Source organism: Crocodylus siamensis, chromosome 11 (assembly GCF_052110815.1).
Source record: "Crocodylus siamensis isolate JL-2025a chromosome 11, ASM5211081v1, whole genome shotgun sequence".
NCBI classification, from domain to species: Eukaryota; Metazoa; Chordata; order Crocodylia; family Crocodylidae; genus Crocodylus; species Crocodylus siamensis.
The window spans coordinates 37410898-37435368 of record NC_143405.1 but is presented as its reverse complement, the minus strand read 5'-3'; the positions used below and the strand labels follow the sequence as shown (position 1 = coordinate 37435368).

The 24471-nt window shown below is 41.9% G+C and overlaps 1 protein-coding gene across 11 annotated transcripts in view; it reads left to right on the top strand.

Annotated features, from left to right (window-relative positions):
* The window catches only part of IQSEC1 (IQ motif and Sec7 domain ArfGEF 1), a 684223-nt gene that overhangs the window by 635743 nt on the left and 24009 nt on the right, over positions 1-24471 (top strand). For all 11 annotated transcript variants that reach the window (XM_090022969.1, XM_090022967.1, XM_090022972.1 and 8 more), the window contains 5 exons: positions 5385-5546; positions 15250-15372; positions 16198-16364; positions 20565-20704; positions 23950-23979. In XM_090022969.1, the coding sequence (XP_089879095.1) occupies positions 5385-5546; positions 15250-15372; positions 16198-16364; positions 20565-20704; positions 23950-23979 (622 nt within the window). The remainder of the gene's footprint in view (positions 1-5384; positions 5547-15249; positions 15373-16197; positions 16365-20564; positions 20705-23949; positions 23980-24471) is intronic.

The following is a 24471-nucleotide window of genomic DNA, read 5'->3' as shown; positions in this document are numbered from 1 at the left end:
AATTCCAGTTATTTTATACATTAACTCTTGGTGTGTGTTTCGCTTGAAGGTTCTGGTTTCCTTACATTCTTTGAGGATATATTGAGAGGGCTACATACACATCCTTTTATTGGATGTGATTTTTATACTCTGATGATGAAGTGTGCTCCTTTCACTATCCATTTTTACCAGTTCTTTTGAAGATTTTTGAAGATTGAACAATTAAAAAAAATGTTTAGTTTCAGTCCTGCATTTTCCTGAACAATTTTGGGGAACTTAATAAGCCTAATCAAGCAAATTAAAAAAAAGTAAAAAACAGCTATTGTCTTCAGCAGTAGAGTCCTCCCATGCTTGTAACAGGTGATCACACCTATCCTTTAGGAGCCCTCACAAACATTTCTGCATTTCACTGAGGAAAAGGGCAAGGGCCTTTCAATGATGTTTTTGGTATGAATCATTATAGGGCTTGGTACTAAGTGCCACTGTTTCCAACAAACCATTTCCTCATATTTTCCTAACATGTAAAATCTATAAACTGCAGTATTTGGAGGTGACTTTAAAATCATATGAAACAAAATGGAAATATTAAAATGTTGGCAATCTAGAGAGAAGGAAAATAGTTTTATCATTAAAAGAGAGGTTGGACATCTTTAGGTGTAAATTGATTGTTAACTTTACTTTGAAAGTAAAGGAAGATCATGGGAAAATGTGTAACCCTCTAGGATGCCCTTGTATCATAGGACTCTGTGTAACTGACTTTCAGTCAAACAGGGTAACATTTTCTTTATATACGTCTGGTGGGGTGGGGGGACAAGGGAGGGGGGGAGGGAACAGACCAAAGCTTTCTTTTTTCCAGCTTAACACCTGATGAGAAGAAATGTTAGTCATCTTCATCCTCCAAGGAGCCTTTTTAAGAAATATTAGTTCACATTAAATCAAGTACTTGATCAAAAGTTAATGAAACCAGGTAAAAAAGAATAAATCTTCTCAGACACAATAGAAAGAGGCTGGAACTATTCAATTCTACTGATATAATAGAGAATTAAAAAAGCTAAAAAGATATATTCTGGATAGGTATTTAGGATTTAAATTGTGATTAGAGCCCTGGAAAATATGACTTATGGGGGAAGGCTAAAAGAATTGGGACTGTTTAGTCGGGAAAGAAGAAAACTTGAGGATCAAGGTAGACATATTTCTGTGGCTGTAGGCATGGGACTAGAAGCAAATGCCCTCAACCTGCAAGCAGGAGAAATTTAAGTTGGCGATTAGCAAGAACTTTCTGCCAGTGAGGCTGGTCGGGTATCTCTAATACTAGAACGTACATGCACATGCTCTACAGATGCTGCAAGTGTTTTAAAACATGCCTTCTACCACTTACTCTCCTACAGAAATGTCTTTTATTTCCAGTATACTGCCCTGTGAATTTTCTATACACAGTTATGAGATTTAAATAATATACCTCCCACCCACTCAAGAGACTCATCAATTTAGTTTGTGGAATCAACCAACCAGTTAGACACAACTTAAACTCTCTGAAGTATATATCTAAATGGATAGAATTTAAGTGTTCTACTTAAGTGAAAACTAAACATAAAGCTAAAAAGAAACCCAATTTGACCTAAAACTTTCTTGGGGGTCCTAAATGTTCCCTTTGATGTCTGTAATTAAGAAATCCTTGGTTTATGGCAAATCATACAGTTTTTGAAATGTTTGAAAAAGTATTGCCAAAAGACTTGTAATTTTTTTTTTGTTTCTTTCAATGAGGTCAGGTGGAAGGAAGAGTTCTCCAAGCTTTTGGAAAGGATTTATTTTTAAGAAACAAGTTTTTAGAAAAAGAAACTTGCATAAAAAGTCAACAATTTCTACTGAACATACAACAGAGAACATACAAAATCTGTTATCTGTGAACAAAACTCTAACTTTCTTCAGGCAGTGTTTTTAGATGTGTATTTTATCTCAAACTTCTGATTGTACCCAGATCAAAAAATCTGCTAAAAGTTCAGTGCATCTCACAGCTTCCTTGTCTAATCTCAGCAGCTTTTTATCCAATGATATCTCTTGTAACCAAGATGTCTACAAATAAAATCTTTTTCTTGAAAATATCAGTGTTATCCTGTAGGAATTTTGTTGATTTCAAGGGAGCAGTGCTGAAATTGAGGACACTAGAAGTAAAGGCTATATTTAGAATGGCTTCTTGCTCGTAGAATGAGAATTCAGATTCTTTACTGAGTGGTAATCTGATCTTTCATGGAAGGGTCTTATGGACATAATTTTCATGGGAATGTAGGAGCTTGTAAGGACCAACAGCAAGATTATTCATAAAGAGGAAAATGACAGTTTATTGTAGAGGGGCCAGCTTGCTTTGGGTATTTTGCTAAGGCATTAGGAAATATTTGGAAGAAAGTCCTTTGATCTCTAATAACTAAATAGATGTTTAGGTAATTTCTTGGAAGTTTTTAATGCAATCTCTCATAAGGATAATTTCACAAAGGTACTTATATGTTCTTGGACCAAATTGACAACTGCTTCTGTGAAGGATCAGATACTCCATAAGTAGACATTACTGTAATATCCAGTAGGGCTGTGCGAAGCTTCAGTCCCTGATTCGATTCAGCAGAGATTCAGCCTGATTTGGTGGCTGAATCTCCAAATCTGAACTGAATCAGAGGACCCTTTAATCTCTCTGAATCAAATCAGAACCCTCTGAATCAATTTGTAGAGATTCTGAAATATTCAGAGATTCGGACATAGATGCAGCTTTAAATATTTTTTCTGCATATCTACATAGGTAGCAGGGGCTCATGAGTGCTGTGATACTGGGGTGCATAGTGTGTCCCACAGAAGCATGGGGGGCTCCCCAGTGCACTCAGCAGCAGACGTAGAAATGGACCAGAAGCACTTCCAGGTCCACCAGGGAGCTTGCAGGGTTCCCCTGCAGCTTGGTGACTGGTGCCTCCTGGGTCTGGGGGGGCACCTGGGGTCCCCCTGTGGCTGATTTATCAAGCTGGGGAGGCACGGGGGGGGGCCCAGCGCGCTATTGGGCAGACCCAGAAGTGAACTGGAAGTACTTCTAGTCCGTTTCCAGGTTTGCTGCTGAGCATGTGGAGGACCCCCCTCCACAATCCTGTGGGATGCTCCATGCACTGCAGCATTGCAGAGATCACAAGCCACGCTAGTACCTCGAGGTATGTAAAAAAACATGTTTAAAATTGTGTCTGTGTCCGAATCACTGATTCTCTGAATCACCATCAAATCTTCAGATTTGGATTCGGCCGAATCGAATCAGGGACAGTGATCTAAATCAGCTAATCTAATCACTATCCCTAATTTGGGCCAGATGTGAATTGAATAGGGCCTGCTTTGTACACCCCTAATATCCAGCCCAAAATATGTAAGGCAATCCGATAAACTTAGCATCTGTGGATTTTATTTTGTAGCTCTGTAATTTTAAAAATACCTTTCCTCTAAATTATTTTTTCTTTAATTTATATTATTGGTGATTAATTCTACCTATCTGCTATGAGCCTGTGCCATACAGCATGCATTTTTCTTACTTGTAAACTGTGATTTGACAGGTTTAGTAATATGTATTGATTCCCCTAGCGTCCTTTTAATAACCTTATATACTGCTGTAGGCTTTTGGTGGAGGTAGAGTGTTATATTGTGATTTTTGCCTAAGTAAAAAGTGGTCCAGTGTTTTCTAGATCTGCAGCAAAAAAGGTCATTGGACAGGAAGTCCTACTTTTTGATTGGTTCTGAATTCTTCTTCCTACCCGTAACTGAAAATGGGTCATGTAACTCAAAATACTGCACAGAAACCCAGTTTACTAGTAGGAAATATTTGCTGTTGATTTTTCCATTCATGTCATGAAACTGAAAGCTCAGGAAGATTGTGAATTTTGAAGTATGATGTAAAAATATAGCTTTTAGACTGTTTCATAAGATGAAAAATACTTGTTTTGGTGTTAGGATTAGATTATTTTACAGGTTTGCCCGCAGAGAGTATCTGCACAAGCTAGGGGCTTTTTTATTTATTTTTGTTTTTGTGGGTTTTTAACCTTTAAATGGAAAGAGCAAGCCAGCTTGAATTAAAACATAGTGAGATGGAGTTATCTGAAAAACTGCTATTTTGATTAAATATGTGTATTCCTCTGATCTATCTAATACTTAATCAGGCCTTTAATGTATAAAAGTACAATGTAGCTGAGTATGAGAAACGAATATTGCTTATTTGGGAATGTTATTTTTAATAAAACCTAGAGGAAATTTTATGGTTATATGATCATCCATATATAAAAGTAGCAAGGTCACCTTGTTCTTGGCAATTGATTCCACTTGCATTAAGAAAGGCAATATCCTTCAGCTCATTCTGAAAGCTGCAAACCATTTCGTTTTACAGGTGGACATTGTGTCGTAATTCCTTGGAAAATAAAGACAGCTAAAGCAAGAAGGAACAACTACAGCCATGAAACTAGTACAGTACAAATTGTAGACATCTGCTGGATCACAGTATTAGTAAACAAAGTGTGCTATATGTGCTGTAGGCAGGATTTTTCTTTAATATTAAAAACACACACAATATCACTATACACACAAAATATTTATAGCAGGGGATTTCAGCATGCTTACTAGGCAAACTGGCCATGTGCCTTTTATCTTTGTACAGTCTGAAAATGAATAGAGACATTCATTACTGATATGGAAAGGAGTATAAATTACACATTCATAAGTGACCTAGAAGATTTGAACATAATTGACTCAAAGCCTATATACCTTACAAACTGAGAATCGGGGAAAAGTTGTAAATTAAAGTAGAGGCCTTAACTTATATTTTCTCACACCTTTCTATTGGTTATTTTTTCTATTGCTTTCCTGTCTTCTGATTCTTTTGCTTGTGACCTAACATCTTAAACGCCTCTGACTTTGTTCTATAAATTATCTGAAATAAACATTTGGAAGTGAGAGACTGTACCTGATTTGATTTTGTTTTGTTTTTTAACTTTGTGCTTTCAGAGGGCATTGCACTCTTGATATTGCAGAGTCTAGCTTATAGTAGGTTAGCTTCCATGTCTGAAGCTGTTAAAGTGTTTTGATTGGGAAGCCTTGCTCTTGGAAGGATCAGAAAGAATAGTTAATCTAGTTAAGAGGAATGCTGTAGAAACACAGTTGAGGAGATCTAAACCCTTTTCACCATGAAAATCTTTTCATGCCAGGACATCATTAAAAATAAATAACCTCACATGTTCTACAATATCACTACTTTATCTTAAAACTCTAGTGATCCAGCTTGTAACTCAGCCAATCTATTGTGACTTGTGAATATATGAAATGTTGGAGAAAAGCACCTCTGCATTTTATGGAAATAATTTAAGGAAATAAGTGCTTTGCATTTATATTTCTTCCAGGAAACCTGAAAAAGGAGTACAGTACCTAATTGAGCGAGGGTTTGTACCGGACACTCCAGTTGGTGTTGCGCATTTTCTCTTGCAAAGGAAAGGACTCAGCAGACAGATGATTGGAGAGTTTCTGGGCAATCGACAGAAGCAATTCAACCGAGACGTATTAGAGTGAGTACTGTATGACAGGATGGTGTGGTTCATATTTATATTCATATTTAGTAAATGAATTGATATCCAAGTGGGCTGTATAGGATACTTCTAGGAGCTGATGTTCAGCTAATAGTTTGGGCATAAAATAAAGGCCCTGTCAATGTAGAAATAAAGCACTGTACTATGAGGATTAACAAAAGAAAATCATGCACAAACAAATCCTTTCCATTATTTTCCAAAATGCTACCATTTCTCAACGAAATTGAAGCAATAGGATGCTTATAAAGATTTATATACTCTATAGGAGTCCACATTTACTCTAACTTTATGGCATAATTTCATTGGCAACAATACTGTCATTTAATTTTGGACTTTTTTCCTTCCACAAGCTCTAAAATAATTTACAGCACAAAATAAAATAACATCATGTGCTACATAAGACTTCATAAGTAATGGAACATGAAAATAACTATCACTGTTTCAGAACAAAGTAACTCACTTAGCAGAGGTACAAGGATTTTAATGTGAGCTGATGTGGGCACTTTTCTCAATGTGGATCTGTGGGAATCTCCAATCAGACTTTTTTTTACCCCCAAAAGGAAGACAAAAGTAAAATGGTTAGATCAAGTCACTGACACTTTGGAAAAGACATTCAAATACTCTATGTTAAGGGAAGAGGGAGGTTGTTTTCATTTACTTGAAATGATTTGATGTTTCATTTAGTGGAGATTCTTTTTAACAGGCCATGTGAGCACACTAGATGCATAAAGATATGTTCCCACTGTAAAAAACAAACAATTCTAACTGCACATTTTTTACCCAAATTTCTGAGACTTGATATTTAGCCCATACTTTTATTGGGTTTGGGGTGGATGGGAGATTTATAAACCTAAAAGTTATTACAAATCATTTTTTGAGCAAAGCTCAGAACCATCCCCTTTGAAATCAAGGGAAGATCTCCCACTGACTTTGAGGGAGGTGGATCAAACCCCAAGAGCCCCCAGTAAGTCTTACTAACTCCCGTAACTTTTTCACAAGTCTTGTTGTAGCAGGGCACAAGGGTGCCTGCTACTGAATGGTAGTGAATGGGCTAAGCTGACACTCAGCAGGGCAGCAGGTGAGAGTTACCATGGTAACAGAGTGGGTCAGCTGACCACCGGGGGCAGGGCCTGGCCTTTATAAACAGAGAAGGCCAAGGCCAGAGCCAGTTCCCCTCTGGCAGCCGCAGGAGCAGGAGCTCTGCAGGAGAGCTGAGCAGGCCGGGCGGAGGGTTGCTGCCTGACCACGCAGACCAGCTGCAATGATGCAGGGGGGAGAACGCTAGAAGAGGCCATGACTAAAGAGCCTAGTGAGTGCAAGCTTCGGGTTATAAGCCGGTAGGCTTCTTGTTTATGTTGCAGCTGCTTGGCTCATGGTTTTTGTTATGGTTAAACCGGAGGACTGGGTGAGGCTGTAGGGGTGTGAGGAGGTCTCACAGGAGTTCCCCAATAATCCGGGGGTTCCTGGTGCCCATTAGGGGCACAGCAGGCGGTGTCAGGGTGGCACAGCATTTTGTGCCACAGTGGGCATGGTGAGAGAGTGCTGGAGAAGTGCTCGGCAGGTGGGGTTGGGACCCCAGCCCGCAAGGGTGGTTGCCCAGTGGGGCGCATGACCCGGAGGAAGGGTCAGAGGGCCAGGCATGGCTACGGGCCACCTGAGCCCGAGTGCGGGAGGCGCAGCGCAGCGCGGGAAGCGCGGCATAGGCCACGAGAGGGCAAGGGAGTGCGAGAGGCGTGGTATAGGCCCGAGAGGGCGAGAAGCGCGGCATAGGCCCCGAGAGGGCGAGGGAACGTGGGAAGTGTGGCACAAGCGCGGAAAGCACGACACAGGCCTCAGAGGGGGCGAGAATTGTGGGAAGCGCGGTACAGGCCCAGAGAGGGCAGGAAGCCCAGAGAGGGCGAGAGGCCCCAGAGGGGACAAAGAGCCTCGGAGCCAGGGGGCAGTGAGAAGCCCCGGAGTTAGGGGGCTAGTGAGGAGCTCAGGGTGAAGAGGGGCGATGAGGAGTCCCGAGAGAGAGAAGAGGTGGCAAAGGGCCCCGAAGGCAGACAACGGGCCGTGGCATAATAACAGGGCCCAGGGCCGATTACACCAGCACCATTGGCGAGGCTTGGGCTGCGGTGCAGGGGAGGAAAAGGAGCCGCAGACAGCGCCCCCGTCATTGGGGCGCACACGAGTGGGCAGCCTCCCGCTAATTCCAATTATCCATCGTTTATAAATAAGATCAAGGCGTAGCAGGCGAGAGTAGGTGGGCGGTCAGCCCATTACAGGGGGGCGGAGCCACGTGTCCGGAGAGGCTCCGAAAGTGGCACCCCTGTCACACTTGTGCTTCATATTTCTTTTAATGCACACACGGCCTATCACAAGCGAGGCCAGGAGGGCCATTTGGCCCGGGCCTCATTCACGGAGGGCCTCAAATTTAGACTTTTGACGTTATCTCCAAATGAGGTTATACATATAGACACAGAGATACACTGACAGGATTGAAAGAAGAAGACTTTCATCATGCAACTTTAAACTTGTGTCCCATTACTGGGCCACACCACTTGTAGTGTACTATGAATTAATATTTTTTTAACATACTGGGAGCCTCAAAAATGGAAGTGGCCCGGGCCCCTCTCAACTTCTGAGAGGGCCTGAACGCACAGGCCCCACAGCCATGTAACCACGTGAAAAGAAGATTGGGGGGTGGGTGGGGTGGGGAGGGGAGAGGAGATGTGTAAATATTTAGGTCTTATGCATGTGCAATGGAAGATTGAAAATGTGAATACAAGGGCTCAGAACCCAGAAGTTATGTTATGTCTGATGTATTTTTTTATAATATGATTATCTTCAAACACATTTTGGGTTTTATGGGGTTTTTTGATGGCCGTAAGGCCACCTTGACATTTGTAGAGATTTGGGTTGGCAGTTCAGCCTCTTTGATAAGATTGTTCGCTTAAACATCTGGGGCCATCACACAAAAACTTGCACCCGGATCTGTAGTACCTAATGGTTATCCTATCTTAGATTCCTCCTTACCACTAGCCTAAATGAATCATGAATTCCAAAGACTAATGAGGATCATTTAAATGATCATGTCATTCTCTGACAGTTTCTTCTTTCTCCCGAGGTCCCTTCCAGCCCTAATGTCTATGAAATCTATACTGTGGAAATTCAGTGCACCATGACAATGCACAATTGAAAGGACCAGAATGAAGGCAAAAGTAAAATCTTGTGCCAGCTTTTCATTAGATGATGTTGCCTACCTGTAGCATTGTTTTCTTTTTAAATATGCAGATTCAAATGTTACCATGTATAGCTTATGTACAAGAAATAATGTTAGAATCGTTCCTGATGGAAGTTTTGTTTCTTGACTATACCAGTTGAACAGTGTATTGATGTCATTATTTGCATTTATACACATGGCAGAGATCTTTGTTTAGACTGGTCTTCTATTTGTAAACTGTCTTGTCTAGAATACAGACAACTAAAGAATTAAGTGAACAGACTCCACACAAATGCGTGCAATAAATTTAGGGACAGACTCTAACAAATCTTGTATACATCTCAGTGGGACTTATGTGCCAAAGTCACAAAGAACACTTCTAATTGACCCCACATACTGGCCACAAAATCATTTTGGTAGCTAGATTCATTAGGTCTCTTCATTTTGGCCTGATAAAATCCCTAGGCACCTACATACATGCTCAGATATGGACCAAATCAGACATCTAAATGCCTTACTTCCACCTAGTCTTTGTTGTGATCCAGATCAGTTCTGGAAGCTTCTTTGGACACCACCTATGTTATTGTCCTTAGGCAGAAACAGATGATGGTAAGCCCCTTTTGTAGCTGGGAGCATGCATGCAGTTCAGTACAAAACACAGGCAGAGGAGGGAATCCTTGTGGTGCCCACCCTTTGCCTGGTGGCAGATGGCAAGAGCAGTTCATCAAGGAATGTAATATCTGAGTTGCAGGCCCTCCTCTTTCTGAGAGAATTTAAACGCATCTCCCACTTCCCAGGAGAACACCCTAACCACTGGGGATATAGGCTAGGCCAGGTCCATGAATTCTTCATCCCTCCCTTTCAATCTGTGTCACTCACAAAATTCATTGGAGTAGGGAGTGAGGACATACAAGAGGCCCTGCTGCAATAGCCAAGGAGCTTAGGTTTCTATGTAAGAGAGGAATCCCTGCATCCCATTCAAGGGTATTTTCCAGTGCTTTTTTTTCCCCAGCCAGTGACTATTTAATGTAAAATGCATATTCAATCCACCCAATAGCCTGGTAGTTGGGGTATCTTCCCAAGAGTTGGAAAATGTGGCTTCAAATCTCTCAGGTTAGGAGGTTAAGGGGAATGTTAGGTACCCAACTTCCTGAGTAGACTGAAATGTACAACCTGTCAGGAGCATACACTTACCACTATGTTATAGGGTAGGCCAAGCTGGGAGTATTCGTCATCCTTGAAGGTAAGTATTAAATAGTGTCTCCTCTCTCTCCTTCACATGAAGAAGTGCCTTCTCTGAGGAGGAGCTGGAGCTGAGATATACCTCTGCATCTAGCATTTCCTAATAGCTAGCTATAGACACATTCCTACTGAGTGACTAGCTTCTGGTTTGCATTAGGAGACACAAGAGTCTCCTTATTTCTGATCACCCTGACAAGTAGGGTGCACAGCATCTAGATTTTCATGTTGCATTGTCAAGGTGCCTCAGAGATTAAGGCTGTGCCCTTAGTTCATTTCCAGAGTGAGGTTCCAGTAGTCTACCCTCCTACAGCAAGCCACAGAAGGGGCAGAATTTAATTTAAAGGTATGCATATAAAGTTTGGCTAGTTACCTCAATGGTTTGCCACAGCTGACAGTTAAGGGTGAAGATTTTCCAAGGCATGTATAGTAGCTAGCTAATGATTAAAACAAAGTAGTGAGCCAGGGAGGGTGAAGTTTTAATAGGGCTGTCAATTAATTGCAGTTAATGTGTACAATTAACATGTTAATTGGTTCTTACATTAATTTTTTTAACATGTTAATTGTGCATGTGATTTTGGAGCCTGTGCCCAGGTTCCACTCCGCAGCCTACAGGCCGCCCGGTGGGGTAGGAGTGGCAGCGCACAGGATTGCAGGGGAACCCGGGCATGGGCTCTGGGCAGCTGCAGCAGGATGAGGGGGGGGCAGGGGTGCACACAGGCACACACGAGGAGCCATAGCCTGCAGGTAGCCAGGAATGCAGCCTGGCTGTGTGTAGAGCAGTGCTGTACTGGTAATTCTGTGGAGGGAGAGGAGTAAGAGGAGAGGGAAGGGGTGGGGTGGGGGGGCAGATTAGGGCCCCCATGGTGAGGGAGAGAGTGGGGCAGGTGCTGGGGTGAATAGGCCCCTGGGGCCAGGACAGGTTGTGAGACAGAGCTGCAGGTGGCTTGTCCAGGGGCGCCTGTGGGGGCTTGGCTCCCTGCCACTACACATACCCCTGGAGAGGCATGGGGGGGCACATGCCCCCCAGATTTGTGCATGGGGCAGAGGCAGGCTATGGGCTGGGGCTCAGTGCCCTGCTACATTTGCCCCAGGAGCCATGTGATGCCATGCTGTGCCTTCCGCTGCTGGGTGGGCAGGGGACATGCAGCCAGAGCACGGCTCCCAGGGCAAAGGCAGGAGGGCACAGAGCCCCAGCCCACAGCAGGCAGCCCACGTCTGTCCTGCACACAAATTGGGGGGAGGGGCACATGCTCCCCATGCCTTCTCTGGGGGTGCACAACCCACCCTGGCCTTTAGCCTCCATTCACCCCAGCCCTGCCCTACTGCCTCCCTCATTGTTGAGGCCTCAATTTCCCACCCCCCACCCATTCCCTCTCCCTCCTCCTCTTCCCCTCAACAGACTTACCTGTTGGGTGCTGTCTGTGTGCGTGTTCCCCTCACTCCCAAGCCACAGCCCCCCCCCCCGCCTTACTCCTGACCCACAGTTCCTTACATCCTGCCAGGGTGTGTGGGGACCCCTCCCCTCCCTTGGCTCCGAACCCTACACACACACCCACAGCTACCCACACCTTCATAAATTTCCCTCCACACACACCCCCCATCCATACAAAGTACCTGCATAATTTTGCATATTTTTGAGATTTTCTGTGCACCTTTTTAGTTTTTGGCTGTGCAAATAAAATCACAATTAATTGTGACTAACTTTTTTAATCGTGCAGCTAATCATGATCAATTTTTAAATTGCTTTACAGGGTTAAGAAGCAGAATCTCATTGATAGCTATATGCTGTATCTGTAATAAGATTTCCTGGGTGAATAAATTGTCAAAAACAAGGCCATGCACTTGACTGTGTCCTCTGAACACTATTTTTCCTGTAGTTAATCTGTTTTAACAGTAACCTAATACCAGTCACATTAAAACAATTGGAATATACTAAGTAAGTTCTAGGTAACAGATTCACTACCATATATAGTTCACGCATAGCTCAGTGAATTTTGGCTGAAAATGCACACATTTTCAACAAAACTAAGAGTTACAAATGTCCTCATGCATTTGCTTGCATTGCAACAAAACGGTGCCTCTTCCAGACACTAAAAAAATAAATACTTCTTCTTAGATGTCATACTTAAACACAGATATAATTCCCATAATAATGTAATTGAGTACAGGTAGTTAAAATGTATATATGTTTTCTTTTGTTGTAGTTTGGACTATACTTCATTTCTGGTTGGGCATGTTTTCTGGTTCTCATGCATGCAGCCTAAATTTGCAGTATTGCATGGAAATTTTTTATGGTTTAAAAATGACTTTCCAGTGGAATATTTTAAAGCATTAAAAAAAACCAACCTGAATTCCAGGCTGTATCTTTGTGCCCTCTGTCCCCATCTCCCCCGCTGCCACCCTCAACTGCTTTGCTCTGCTCCAGGATTGTCGTCTTGGGGATTCTCCCAGTGTAAGGGGTTGTCCCAGCCTGGATGATGTAGGGTTGGATTAGTGGTTTATGTTTTACCCTTGGCGAGCAAATGAAGAGTATGTAGGATATAGTTGAAACACTGCTGTACTCCAGTGATGCTAGGTCAGCTGCTGAAGTCACCAAGCCAACTTTCTCTTCCAACCCCCACAGTGTGCTTTGTGCCGTACTAGGACAGCTGAAGATCTGGCTTGTTACTTAATCATTTTGATTTAGCACATGAAATCATTGTGTAGTTATATGTTTAAAAATGCATACGACTATATCTGAAGAAATAACTAGACAAAACCTCTATAAAGTCAAACATCAGTGATGTGGAAAGTGTGACATTGTTTCTAACCCCCTGACACTTCAATTAATTACAGAATTATTTAAAACCATTGCATGCTTCCTATAGTACAGTAGGGAGGTAAAACTCAGAGGCAGTTGTAGGTAGGTTGCTGACAGATGAAGTACCCAAATGGAATGTTCCTCTGCAATTTTACCCACTTTTTCCTACCTTGCTTAAGGTCTTCAAGGAAATGGGAAGGAAAGAATAAGAACTGGCAAGAAGGTGCTCTACATGTTTATCTACGCAACCAATGAAGGTGCAGTTGTAGAATGGTGCAGTTATGAAGGTCCAATTGTACCCTTCCTTCCAGCTTTAATCTAGCCAGCAGAGGTATAAAGAGCACAGTAAAGATATGCATTACAGACTTCAGCAATAGTCTTGTGGCCACACTAAGTTCTGTACCATCAGGTCTTTACTATTCTTCTTACCCATGCTATTTAGGTTAAAGCTGGTGTTCATAAATTCACACCTTCATTTGTTGTGTAGACATATCTCAGGCCCATATGCTCCCTTCTCTTTCCCTACCACACACATCATAAGAACTTGTGATGACCTGTAGTAAAAATCCCAGAAAGCTAATGCTTCTCCTTATGGCATGGGCCATTGGCCACAGACTCATTGCCCTTATATAGATAAGGGGTCGGAAGGAATTATCAAGTTTCCTGTTGTGCTGCTAGTCTGGGATATTTGGAGACTAGATACTAGGCCTGTGCAAATAGGGAACTATTCAATTCTGATTTGGATTCGGAGCTGATTCAGAGCCAATTCACTGATTTGGCCATAGAGTATAATGGGGAATCAATGAAATATCTATAACTTTGCTGTCTTTTGGATGGTAGCCTCTGCTGAGAGCATGACATGTGCAAGGTTTCAAGGTGATAGGTTCAGAGGTTTCTGGGAAACTGCACCTCAAAGTCCTGAAAGCAAATCTCATGTCACCTGTGTGTGTTAAGCCACATTGGGGTGAAAACTGCAGGGATGGTAGCTTTTACCAAGCCTGCCAAGTTTCAAGGAGATAGGCGCAAGGGATTCTGGGAAACTGCACCTCAGGCTGCACCTATCACCTTGAAACTTGACACTTGTCATGCTCTCAGCAGAGGCTACCCAGCATGTTTCATCCAAATCAGCCAAAAAACAACAAAGTTACAGATATTTCATTGATTCCCCATTATACCCTATGGCCAAATCTTTTCCAAATCTACTTGGAAGCTCCGGATCGATTCAGAAAGCCTAAAGCTTCCAGTGATTCAATTCAGTTCAGATTCATATATTCGGCCTCCAAATCATCTCTGAATCCGAATTGTGATCCGGAGCTTTGCACAGCCATACTAGATACCCTTTATTTCTTCGGTTTCCATTTTAACTCCAGCTGGTCCAAACACTGGCCATAGAGCATAATGGTCCAAACCACTCAAGTTATAATTGAGTTACTGTTATGTGTGTGAAGATTGCTCTGGAATTGACTTCACTTTACGGTATGGACAAAGAGTAACAGTTCATTTATTTCCCTACTTCCATATTTGGACAAAAAAGAAAATATACGAGTTGAAGTAAAAAAATGCTCTGCAATGAATTAATGGTAGCACAATTTTATTGCAAGAGAAATGTACAAGCTAGTCTAGTTTATCACTGTACTCCAATCCATTTAATAAAAAACCTTTTCAATTGGATCATACTTTCTTACTATAGCATCTACATTACTTCCTTGGAAGTTGCAATGATTCACATTTAGTCATTAAAACCTAAAAGCCAAATGTGAGAAAAAGGAGCCCACAATCTTTTGATTTAAATGTTTATATCATGTGTTAGAACAACATGATTCCTGTCAGTGATATTCTTACATGTTCAATCATTCTTTGTATTATTTATTCCAAACAAGAAAATAACTTTTTCCCAGCAAACATTAATTAGAGAATTCGGTGTATATTGGGGAAGTGAAGTTTATTGCAAAAGTAGTAAAATCCCATAACAAGTTCAGAAAAGAAATACACACAAGAATTTCTGAACTCACAGCTGCATGGTACAGGAACCCTCTACTGCAGGTTGTTTTGCAAATCAGAATTTTCATCAGTATAGAATCACTATTTTGTTTTATTATAGATATTGACTGGTCATAATTGACTGGCTTGAGAACATAAAACTTACAATTATTTGTGGCAATAAGGTGTCTCTTACATTGATCAGCATTTGTCATGCCGGCAGCCGTGCAATAAAGAAAAGTTATGGTCTGCTTACATCTACTTCATTTTTGCCCCTAAATGATATATTCCTTCCAATTTGCTTTTTATGTTTTCAGCTATGATTATTGCAATTGGCTGAACATTTTGAGAGGTATTTTTCCTTTGTATGTTCCTGTACGTGGAGAATTCAAGAGATTTGGCTGGGATTTTTTCTAAATATCTTACATTTAACAATGTATTGTGTTTTGTCCTAGCTGCGTTGTGGATGAGATGGACTTCTCAGCAATGGAACTGGATGAAGCTCTCAGGAAGTTCCAGGCTCATATTCGTGTTCAAGGAGAAGCTCAAAAAGTAGAACGACTTATTGAAGCTTTTAGGTATGGTATTGAAATAAGTTATTTAATGAACACCTGATGCCATCCAGCTGTGAAATGTCAGTGATAGGGCAGCTGGATAGAAATAGGCTATTCCTTTCTTATTTTCACAGCCTTTATGAAGACTGGAGTTCTTATGCAGTTTTGTGATGAGACATTTCAACACTTTATATGTTAACATTAAAAATAAGTTTTATTTACTGCTGTTATTTGTATAATTTTTATTTTGATTATTTTATTATTAATTTGCTTCCAAATTGAAAGTTCCCTCCAGTGTCAGTTTGATTGGTAAGATTTTGTAAGTAACTTTTAAAATGTTTGTCACCAAAAATTCGCTGTTGGAATTAAGGTATTTGGTTTGTTTCCTTGAGGCACGGGATAGTACATCACAGTTACCTCTAGGTACTCCACTGACCTTTTATTGCAGATCGGCAGAATGGAACAGAAAACGTTAACTTATTAAAGCTATCACAGATGTTCTTTTATCCCTGAGGAGAAATAATATAAATCATCTTGTGACAGCAATCTAAAAATGAGGGACACTTCTTTATATGGTGTAACCTCATTGAAGCCAATGGAATATTGAAGGGGGTAAAGTTATAGTAGGTAGGAATCTGTGCCAACAAATGAGTTTCTTGGGTGAAAAATGGAAAAGACAAGCCTTCACATTCCAGAATATTGCCTCTGAAGCTGTGAGGGAACAAATCATTGGTATGTTAAACTAAATATATGTAAAGCCAGCCTCTTCAATGTAATAGTTTGTTGGTTTGATTTTAGGTATATGGGTATCCTTAGCTCTGACAGACTTCCTTTCTTTTCTTCTTATAGCCAGCGATATTGTATCTGCAATCCAGGTGTTGTGAGACAGTTTCGAAATCCTGACACCATCTTCATCCTAGCTTTTGCAATCATATTGCTAAATACAGACATGTACAGCCCAAATGTGAAACCAGAACGCAAAATGAAGCTTGAAGATTTTGTCAAGAATCTAAGGGGTGAGCAAATTTGAATTGTGATTTTAAGTAGAACTACTTCAGACACCATCCAGGACAAAAACAAAATATATAGAGCCTGATGATGATTTCACTTACCATGCTTTTATGTTAGTATAAAAACAGTTGGGTTTGATAATTTTATCTCTGGCATAATGTGAAAACTGAATGTAGCCTCCAATCCTTTGTCGCCTATATCCTATCCCCATTATAAAGCTCTTTTGTCTGGTCCTTTTGTTCCCATTTCCCCAGATACGTTCTAAATATTCTCTACGTTGTATTCACATCTCTGCAATGTGCCAATTTCCTGGATATAATTGAAACTTGGCAGGCCAATATGCTTTGTGGAGGTTTGATGACAACTTATAACTTCCATAATTTGACATACATGAATGAGAATGAAAAAAATCTTGTTACTGTAAAGCCTGCCTGGTAAAAGAAGGTACAGAAGACCAGTTATGTCACTGGGTATTGCAACCAGTGTTTGTGAAAGGGGAATATGGTGTATTCTGCTATGTTGCTCAGCCACTTCCAGCATGGTCTGCCTCTTGGGAAACAGACTCATGACAATGGCCTCTTGTAGGTTCAGATCAAGTCTAGTCAGTTGACTGTATGACATAGTGTAAGTGCAGTAAAAATGTGAAGCATAGGCTTACAACTTAATAAATTATTTGAATCCAAGGCCAAGTTATCTCTTGAAAAATGTATAATGGCTGTGTGGGAAAGTTTCTCTGTAGAATGTGTTGCGCCTTGTCCCTTAGTCTAGTCAGTTTCACACTTGGGTAGCTGCTTGGTCAGTGCAGCCCTTGGCTCCCTTGCCCCCCAGTGGCTAGGTGATGTGCTAGCGTTTACTGCCGGTAGCCAGTTTGCAAGAACTGGTTGTGTATTCACTCATCAGGATAGAGGAAATTCACTGTGAATTAAAATGGAGATGCATCATTCTATAGTAGTCATATGATGTGTCCACAGCCTTTGTTTGCTGTCAGAGATGAGCAATGTTAAATAGAAATGCATTTTAATTCCAGCCCAGCTCCTGTGCTGTCCTACAGTGGTTCTCTTCCACAGAGAGTAGAGAACCAGACTGTACCTGGAAAGGGGTGGTGAGAAGCTTCACAATCTCTCGTAGTGTTCCCCAGGATGAAGGGGGAGTGAACATACTGGAACTGCTTTCAAGTTGTGCAACATACAGCTTTCACCATAGGACACAGACCGAAGTGCACCTCCCTAGTTCAACTCATGGAGCTTCACACAATATGCCATAAATTAGACTGATTCTCCCAACCCAAGAGAAGTTAGCTGTTGAATAGGGAGGCTGTGGATCAGGCTCCAATTTGGAGCTGATCCAGGGAGAGAGGTTGTGTCCTTGCAGTCTGTGTATGCTGATCCACTCCATTTCCCATCCAGTTATAGTCCATACCTGAAAGGTAGCACTGGGTGTAGCAACATGTGAGATCAATTCAGTGCAGAATGGACTGTCAGATGCTCTCAGGGGCAACACAGCAGTAAGCACCAGATTATTTTAGTGATTTCTTTTTTGGTGGCACAGAAAAGTGAGCTGCGTGGCAGGAAGAGGAAGGTGGAGTAGATTAGAAGGCAGACATGTCTACATCATTCAGACGCATTAGTCTTCCCATTTATATGTACAGACACAGTAGATTTATCTTGATGCCAGTAAAAACACAGATACTGAGATAGTCCTGGACTTTTGGATCTTGAAAATTAAAGCATCATTTATCTATTCATTCTCTAAAAGTTACTGTGGCTCTCTGCACTTGACAGACATTAAGCCCTGGGTCAAAGTTTAAATTATACACATATTTAAATTAGCTTTGTAATTTAATTTGTAAAATCCACATAAGAACTAGGTTGAACATGGCCTGATATTTATTCTTTTTACAGTAGTTAGACATAGATCTTTGTAATTATTATATCAGAACTGATGTGACTGTATAGGCTGTGTCTTATTGAATTCCTTCTTCTTTTTACCTTATTTTCATCGTAGCTGTTACATGAAATCAATGGGAGTCAAATTGTGCTCTTTGGAACATTTGCATGTTGTTTATGTGCAATTAAAAGAGAAGATGATCTTTGTCATCATAAATGGGAAAAAGATTTGAATACCCAGATGTAGACAGCTTATGGTAGAAAGCCCAAAAATCCCTGTTTGTCATGCAGATTTGACATGCTAAAGGTACAGTTGATGGTAGCTAAGTATTCAGGACCAGATTTCCAAGATTTTATAGCACTCATTGAATGCTTGCTTTCATGCTTATAATAATTATTGAGCCCAAAACAGTAACACAGCATGATGACAAGATTATTATTTGAAATAGCATAAAGTATTTTTCTATGGTAAATTCAGTTTTCTTGAAATGAATATAAAAACAGGAAATAATTGTTTTGAGTAATCTGTGCACTGTTATTATAAATATTTAATGTCATTATATACTGTATGAATTAATAATTATGGCAGAAGATGCAGCAAATTACTTTGATGAGCAAGAAAGAACAGTATTTAGTGTTAGTTTATTTTGGGTAGGCTGTATGGATATAACTTAGATAAAGATGTGTTAAAATTGTCAGAGAAAAAAATATAGCCAGGGACATGGGATTCACATCTTTGAGATAACTAGTTCAGTATCCACTTGAGGTCATTAGTGACCAAAAGTCACTAGCATTCAAACTGTTATCTGGAGTAGGTGAAATGAGTTACGCGTTAAATTCATGAGACTGCACATTGAAACAGTCACCTTCTGGTGGATTGAATATCCATGTCACAAAAATTACCATAATTGCCATTGGCGGCACCCTGGTTTATATCCTTGAGAGACCAAGGTCTGAGTGAATGCAGAAACTAAACTACCAGCTTGCCTATAGATATGATTCCTGCAGGTCAGGGCTGAGAAATTTCGGTGCAGCAGATTGGAAAAAGAGCACTGGTTCTGTCTGATATTGTATTGGGAAATATTAGTATCTAATAAGGCTGTGCGTAGACGAAACAAGGGACGTGTGTGCATGACACTTTAAAGCAGGCTAAATGCTTTTGCAGCGCTTTAATGGTGTCAGTGTTTGCACACCTTGGTGGCGTATTGCTCATTAATTCCAGCTGCACTAGGAAATTCTGTGGCGTAATGCACCTTAAATGACTTGGGGTACAGCAAACTAAAACTCCTCTGAGGAGTTAGTTTCCTGTGCCTACAGCTGTGGAATGAAGCACCGGGCTCTGTGCAGTTCAGGGGCTCTGCAAGAAGCCCTGCAGGCCACCTGGCAGCAGTCTGGGAAGACAGGCTCCGCCCAAGAAAATCAGCGAGCCTGATTTCCCCCCCTGAACCTGCCTGAGCTGCACTGGGACCCGGTGCTTTGTTCCGTGGCTGCGGTGCCCCCCAGGACTGCCTGACCCGGGTGCCTGCAGGTGTGTGCTGCCTGGGTGAAGGCTGCTGCTGCTATGGAGGGGAGCACCAGTCCCCCCTCTCTTGCCCCGCAGCCAAGGGACAGCTTCACTTGCCAGCAGCTCGCCCTCCCCTCCCCACTGTTGGAAAGGCAAGTAAGTCAGTGGAGTGTGTTCATGGCACGGGGATTTAATCAGCCCTAAATTGAAGCTGTGTTTTTAAAAACCCACTGCTTAAATTTAGGGCCCCCATTTCATCTACACCTGCCCTGTAAGTTTTGCCAGTATTCAATACATTAAATTCACTTCAGTTTTGAGAGTTTGATTGTTTGATTTTGCTCTTGTTTACCTTGAACAAGTGTATGGGAAATTACCCTTGTTATGGGTCAATTCATGTATGATAATTAAAAAAAACACAAAACAAAAAAGCAAAACCATAGTTCATACTTTGACTATTTTATCAGTGGACAGTGCTTATTGTGTGAGAAATAACACCTTTTTTAATATAACATAATCCTTTCTTTTTTGTAAGATTAGAAAAATGATGAAATCAGAGAAGGGCTTATCTTTATTTCTTGTTAGCAGGATAAGTCATTCATGTAATATTACAACTCAGATTAACATGTATGTCAGTGATCCATATAAACTAGACAACTTCTGCTTCACTACTAATGTTGTAAGCAAAGTATCTGTGCCCTTATGCTTCACCTTGCTGAGAGATCCACATTATTGAGCTGTAATTGCAAGAGGTCTCAATGTTTGCTAGGCAGGTCACTGTAAGCCAGAGTGGTAATGAAAGTTGTCGGTTTCTACAGGTGTAGATGATGGTGAAGATATCCCACGAGAGATGCTGATTGGGATTTATGAACGAATTCGCAAACGGGAACTGAAGACAAATGAGGATCATGTATCTCAGGTCCAAAAGGTTGAGAAACTCATAGTAGGAAAGAAACCAGTGAGTTAATCTTGCACTGAAATTTGTGCTTATAATGCTAAATGACTGAATATTGTTGCTCAAGTTATGCTACCAAAGATGGCTTCTTATATCTGTAAGTTGGGCTAGACGGATAAAAAAGGAAGGTACATCAAAGTAATACATTCCTGATGAGATGGCCATTTTATATGATTTTCATTAGGCATATGAATATGACTTTGCACTCTAGCACAAATGGTAGCTTATAACCATTGGTGGTAGGATTATGAATGCTAAAATTATCTTTTAAATAAAAGTGGTAAAAATTTGGAAACATATTTTCCCTCTCACTGTCTCAGTCTTAAATTTAGGCTCTAAAACTGCTTACAGCTTTAATTATTAAATTTCAAAATTATTAAAGTATGCTCCTGTAAAGTGTGATGTTGGCTGAGCAAATGCCATCAGTGAAGACTCTAAAGTTACCGTAGTAATGAGGTTTGTACTAGCGTCAGTGTTTCTTCCTCCTTACAGCTGGGTTTATGAGCCAATGTAGATAGGAGCAGGAAATGATATTACTGAGAAAATTGCTGTGTAAAAACAAATTTGGGAATCAACTCTTTACATTCTAATGATTAGTACTAAGTATTATTTAATACACTTGAGATGATGCCATTTAATTTAAAGTGGGGCAGGCAATTATATCAGCTGGAGGGCCACTTAAGTTTTGGTGAGCTGTTGAGGGCCACAAGGGTAGCCCTGCCCCCTGGTCACCTTGGATCTCGAAATCCCACCCCCTAACCCCTCACCTTTACCACCAGAAGTACTCCTTTTTGGAAGGGGGTTTGCCATCTTGGAACCAGAAAAAAGCAAATTATATGCTAAAAATCAAACATTGAAAATAACATTTTAATTTTAGTTTGAAAAATAGTTTTGTCTTGATTTGTGTGTTTGCATGGTGTATATAGAGAATACTCTTATGTATTTTGGGAAGGTGTGGAGGGTATGGGTGGGTGAGTATGGAGTTTTTGCGGGTGTGTGGGGGGTGTGGATGTGTGTGTATGTGGGGTGTGGGTGTATATGTGGGTGGGTGAATATGAGGGGTTTCTGGGGGCATGTGTTTGTGGAGATGTGTGGTTGTGTATGGGTACGGGGTTTGTGGGGGGTACCGTGGAAGGGGAGGGTGGCTGGGAGGGTGTGTGGACAGGTGTGTGTGGTGGGATCTGGGTGCATGAGTGTGGTGGGGCATAGCAGTGAGCAAGTCTCCCTGCAGAGGCATGTGGGGAGGTGTGGGGGAGGGTGCAGTGGTTGGGCGTGGTGTTTGTGGGGTGTGTGATTGTTGGATTTATGGGGGAGGGTTTGTGGGTATGGTGGGGTGTTCATGGGAGACCCCTGTGCTCACACCCCTGAGCTGGTCAGCCCCTGCCCCACAACAGCCCAGAGTCTGCATGACATGCAGAGCCTCCCTGCCACCACCAACAGCACGCAGCCCCAGCCTCGCACTTTGTTCATTCTAGACTCACCCCACCAGAGCAGATGAGCTAGAATCCATGCGCACAGCTCTGACCCCAGCTTGCCCCATGCCTACTCTGCACCGCGCACCTGTGGCACATTCTGTCAGCCCCTGGGGCAGCAAGGCTGGGCCTGGGATGCAGCAGGGCTGGGGCAGCTCTGCAGCTGGATTGCCTTTCTAGGCAGCCCAGTCAGCGGTGGCTCCTTCCAGGTGCTGCCGCTGCTGGCCAATGGGGACCCACACCGCACAGCCCCAACTAGGCCCACACTGTGCCTGCTCTGGACTCACCTGCCCAGGCTCAGCAGCAGCAGTAGGCTGCCGGACAACAACCGTTGCTCAGCGCAGAGGAAAAGCAGCCCTTCCCCTTCACAATTGCCAGGCCCTTCCTGCTGCAGGCACCTGGAGCCTGTACTGGGCTGCCTTGCATCTCTGCTGCCCTTACCACCACCTCCACACTGCCCAGTGGGGCAGCGTTGGCAGTGCAGAGCACCTACAGGACAGCCCACCGTGGGTTCTGGGCAACTGCAGCAGGAAGGGCCCCACAACAGCAAGGGGGAGGGGCCGCTTTTCTCCTATGCTGAGCAGCAGTTTCTGCCAAGCTCCTACCACTGCTGACCCTGGGTGGGCAAGCCTGGAGCAGGCTTGGGGTGGGCTGGGGTGGGGAGGTGTGAACAGGTTCCCACCAGTACCACGGGGCTGGGGCCATCGGTGGTACTGGTGGCAGCCAGAAGGAGCCGCCACCACCTGGGCTGCCTAGAAAGGCAGTCGAGCCATGAAGCCTCCCCAGCCCTGCTGCGTGCCCAGAAGGTGGCAGGATGCACCATGGCTGGACTGTGCCTGGGCCAGGTGGTACTGAAGGACCTGCTGTGGGCTGGACAAAGGCCCTCCGTGGGCTGGATCTGGCCCACAGGCCATATTTTGCCTGCCCCTGTTTTAAAGTGTTCCACGGTGAGGAAAAATCTTCTGAATTGTCACAAATGGAAGGAATCTGGACATGAGGGAGGACTTAGGACCTACAAAAAGAAGTGGAAAGGATGGTGGGAGAAAAACTGTATCATCTCTAAGTTATGAGAAAGCTGTAGCTTCCTTCAGTAGCAAACATTATTTCAATGCATTTCAGGAGGAAGAAAAATCTCAACCTTTCAGAAGCAGGCCTTTTAGTTTACTGTGATTCTGCAGTAGCTGTATTTTTTTTCTGGCTTCTGTCTTATTCAGGCAAATAATATCCCAAATTTAGGGCTTGATCCCTCATTGTCCTTACCCCATTAAATGAATGAAAATAAGAACACTGAACAGCTTTCCTGGAGGCCCAGGCAGAGGCCTTAATTAGGGTTTGGAGATTATTTTGTAAAACAAAGTATCAGAAATAGCCAATTGTCTTTATTCCTAGAGATGTTTGTTTTTACTTTATAGGGGTTTGGTCAAGTGGACACCTATACACATGCTCCTGGGTGTGGGGGAATACATTTTAATTAAAGCAGCTCTCAGGAGTCACTCTAAAACACACAGTGTCTCATGTATTCAGTGTCCCACAGTTCAAAATGGCAGCTGGGGTGCTTTAACTAAAGCTTACTTGATGAGTTTTAGTTAAAGTGCCCTTGCTGCCATTTTGAAATGCAGGGATGCTGATACATGAGATGCTCCAGCAGACTTGATTCATCAGAACATGTCGGAGCAATTGTAAAAGTGTCCAGGAAGACCTTGAAGTATTTACTTGCTATGATACAGCACTGTTTCTCTGAAGTTTAACAAACTTGTATGTGTCTTTCTACTGTAGATTGGATCTTTACATCATGGACTTGGTTGTGTAGGTATTTCTTTTCATATTGATTCATGATTTGTAATCCACATTAATCAGAAATAACAATAGTTTAATACGCAGGATTATTGCTAAACGACAGTAACATTTTCTATTGAACTTCAGCTTTTTTTCAAAATGTGGTCATTTTGAAGTAGTTAATTTCAAGAAAACTTTTGCTGTCCTTAACAAAGCAGAAACACATAAACTCCAGTTCAGGTTCTTGGGTACAAAGCCCTACTAAAAATGTATAATTTGTTGCCTGGAATATTTTAGATTAATTGTTTTATTAATTTTCTTCTTATTTATACATTTCTAAACAGAATTGCATATTGTAACCAGCTGTTATGGAAGACTAGGAGATTTAAAATAAGAAATACAAATGTAGTAGTAAATACATATTCTCTGCTGTACATTTAAAGAGTTTAAAGTGTCCCTTTCTAGGATGATTGCCAGGATAATTTCATTTGCATTTGAAAGACACACAACTTCAGTATGTTG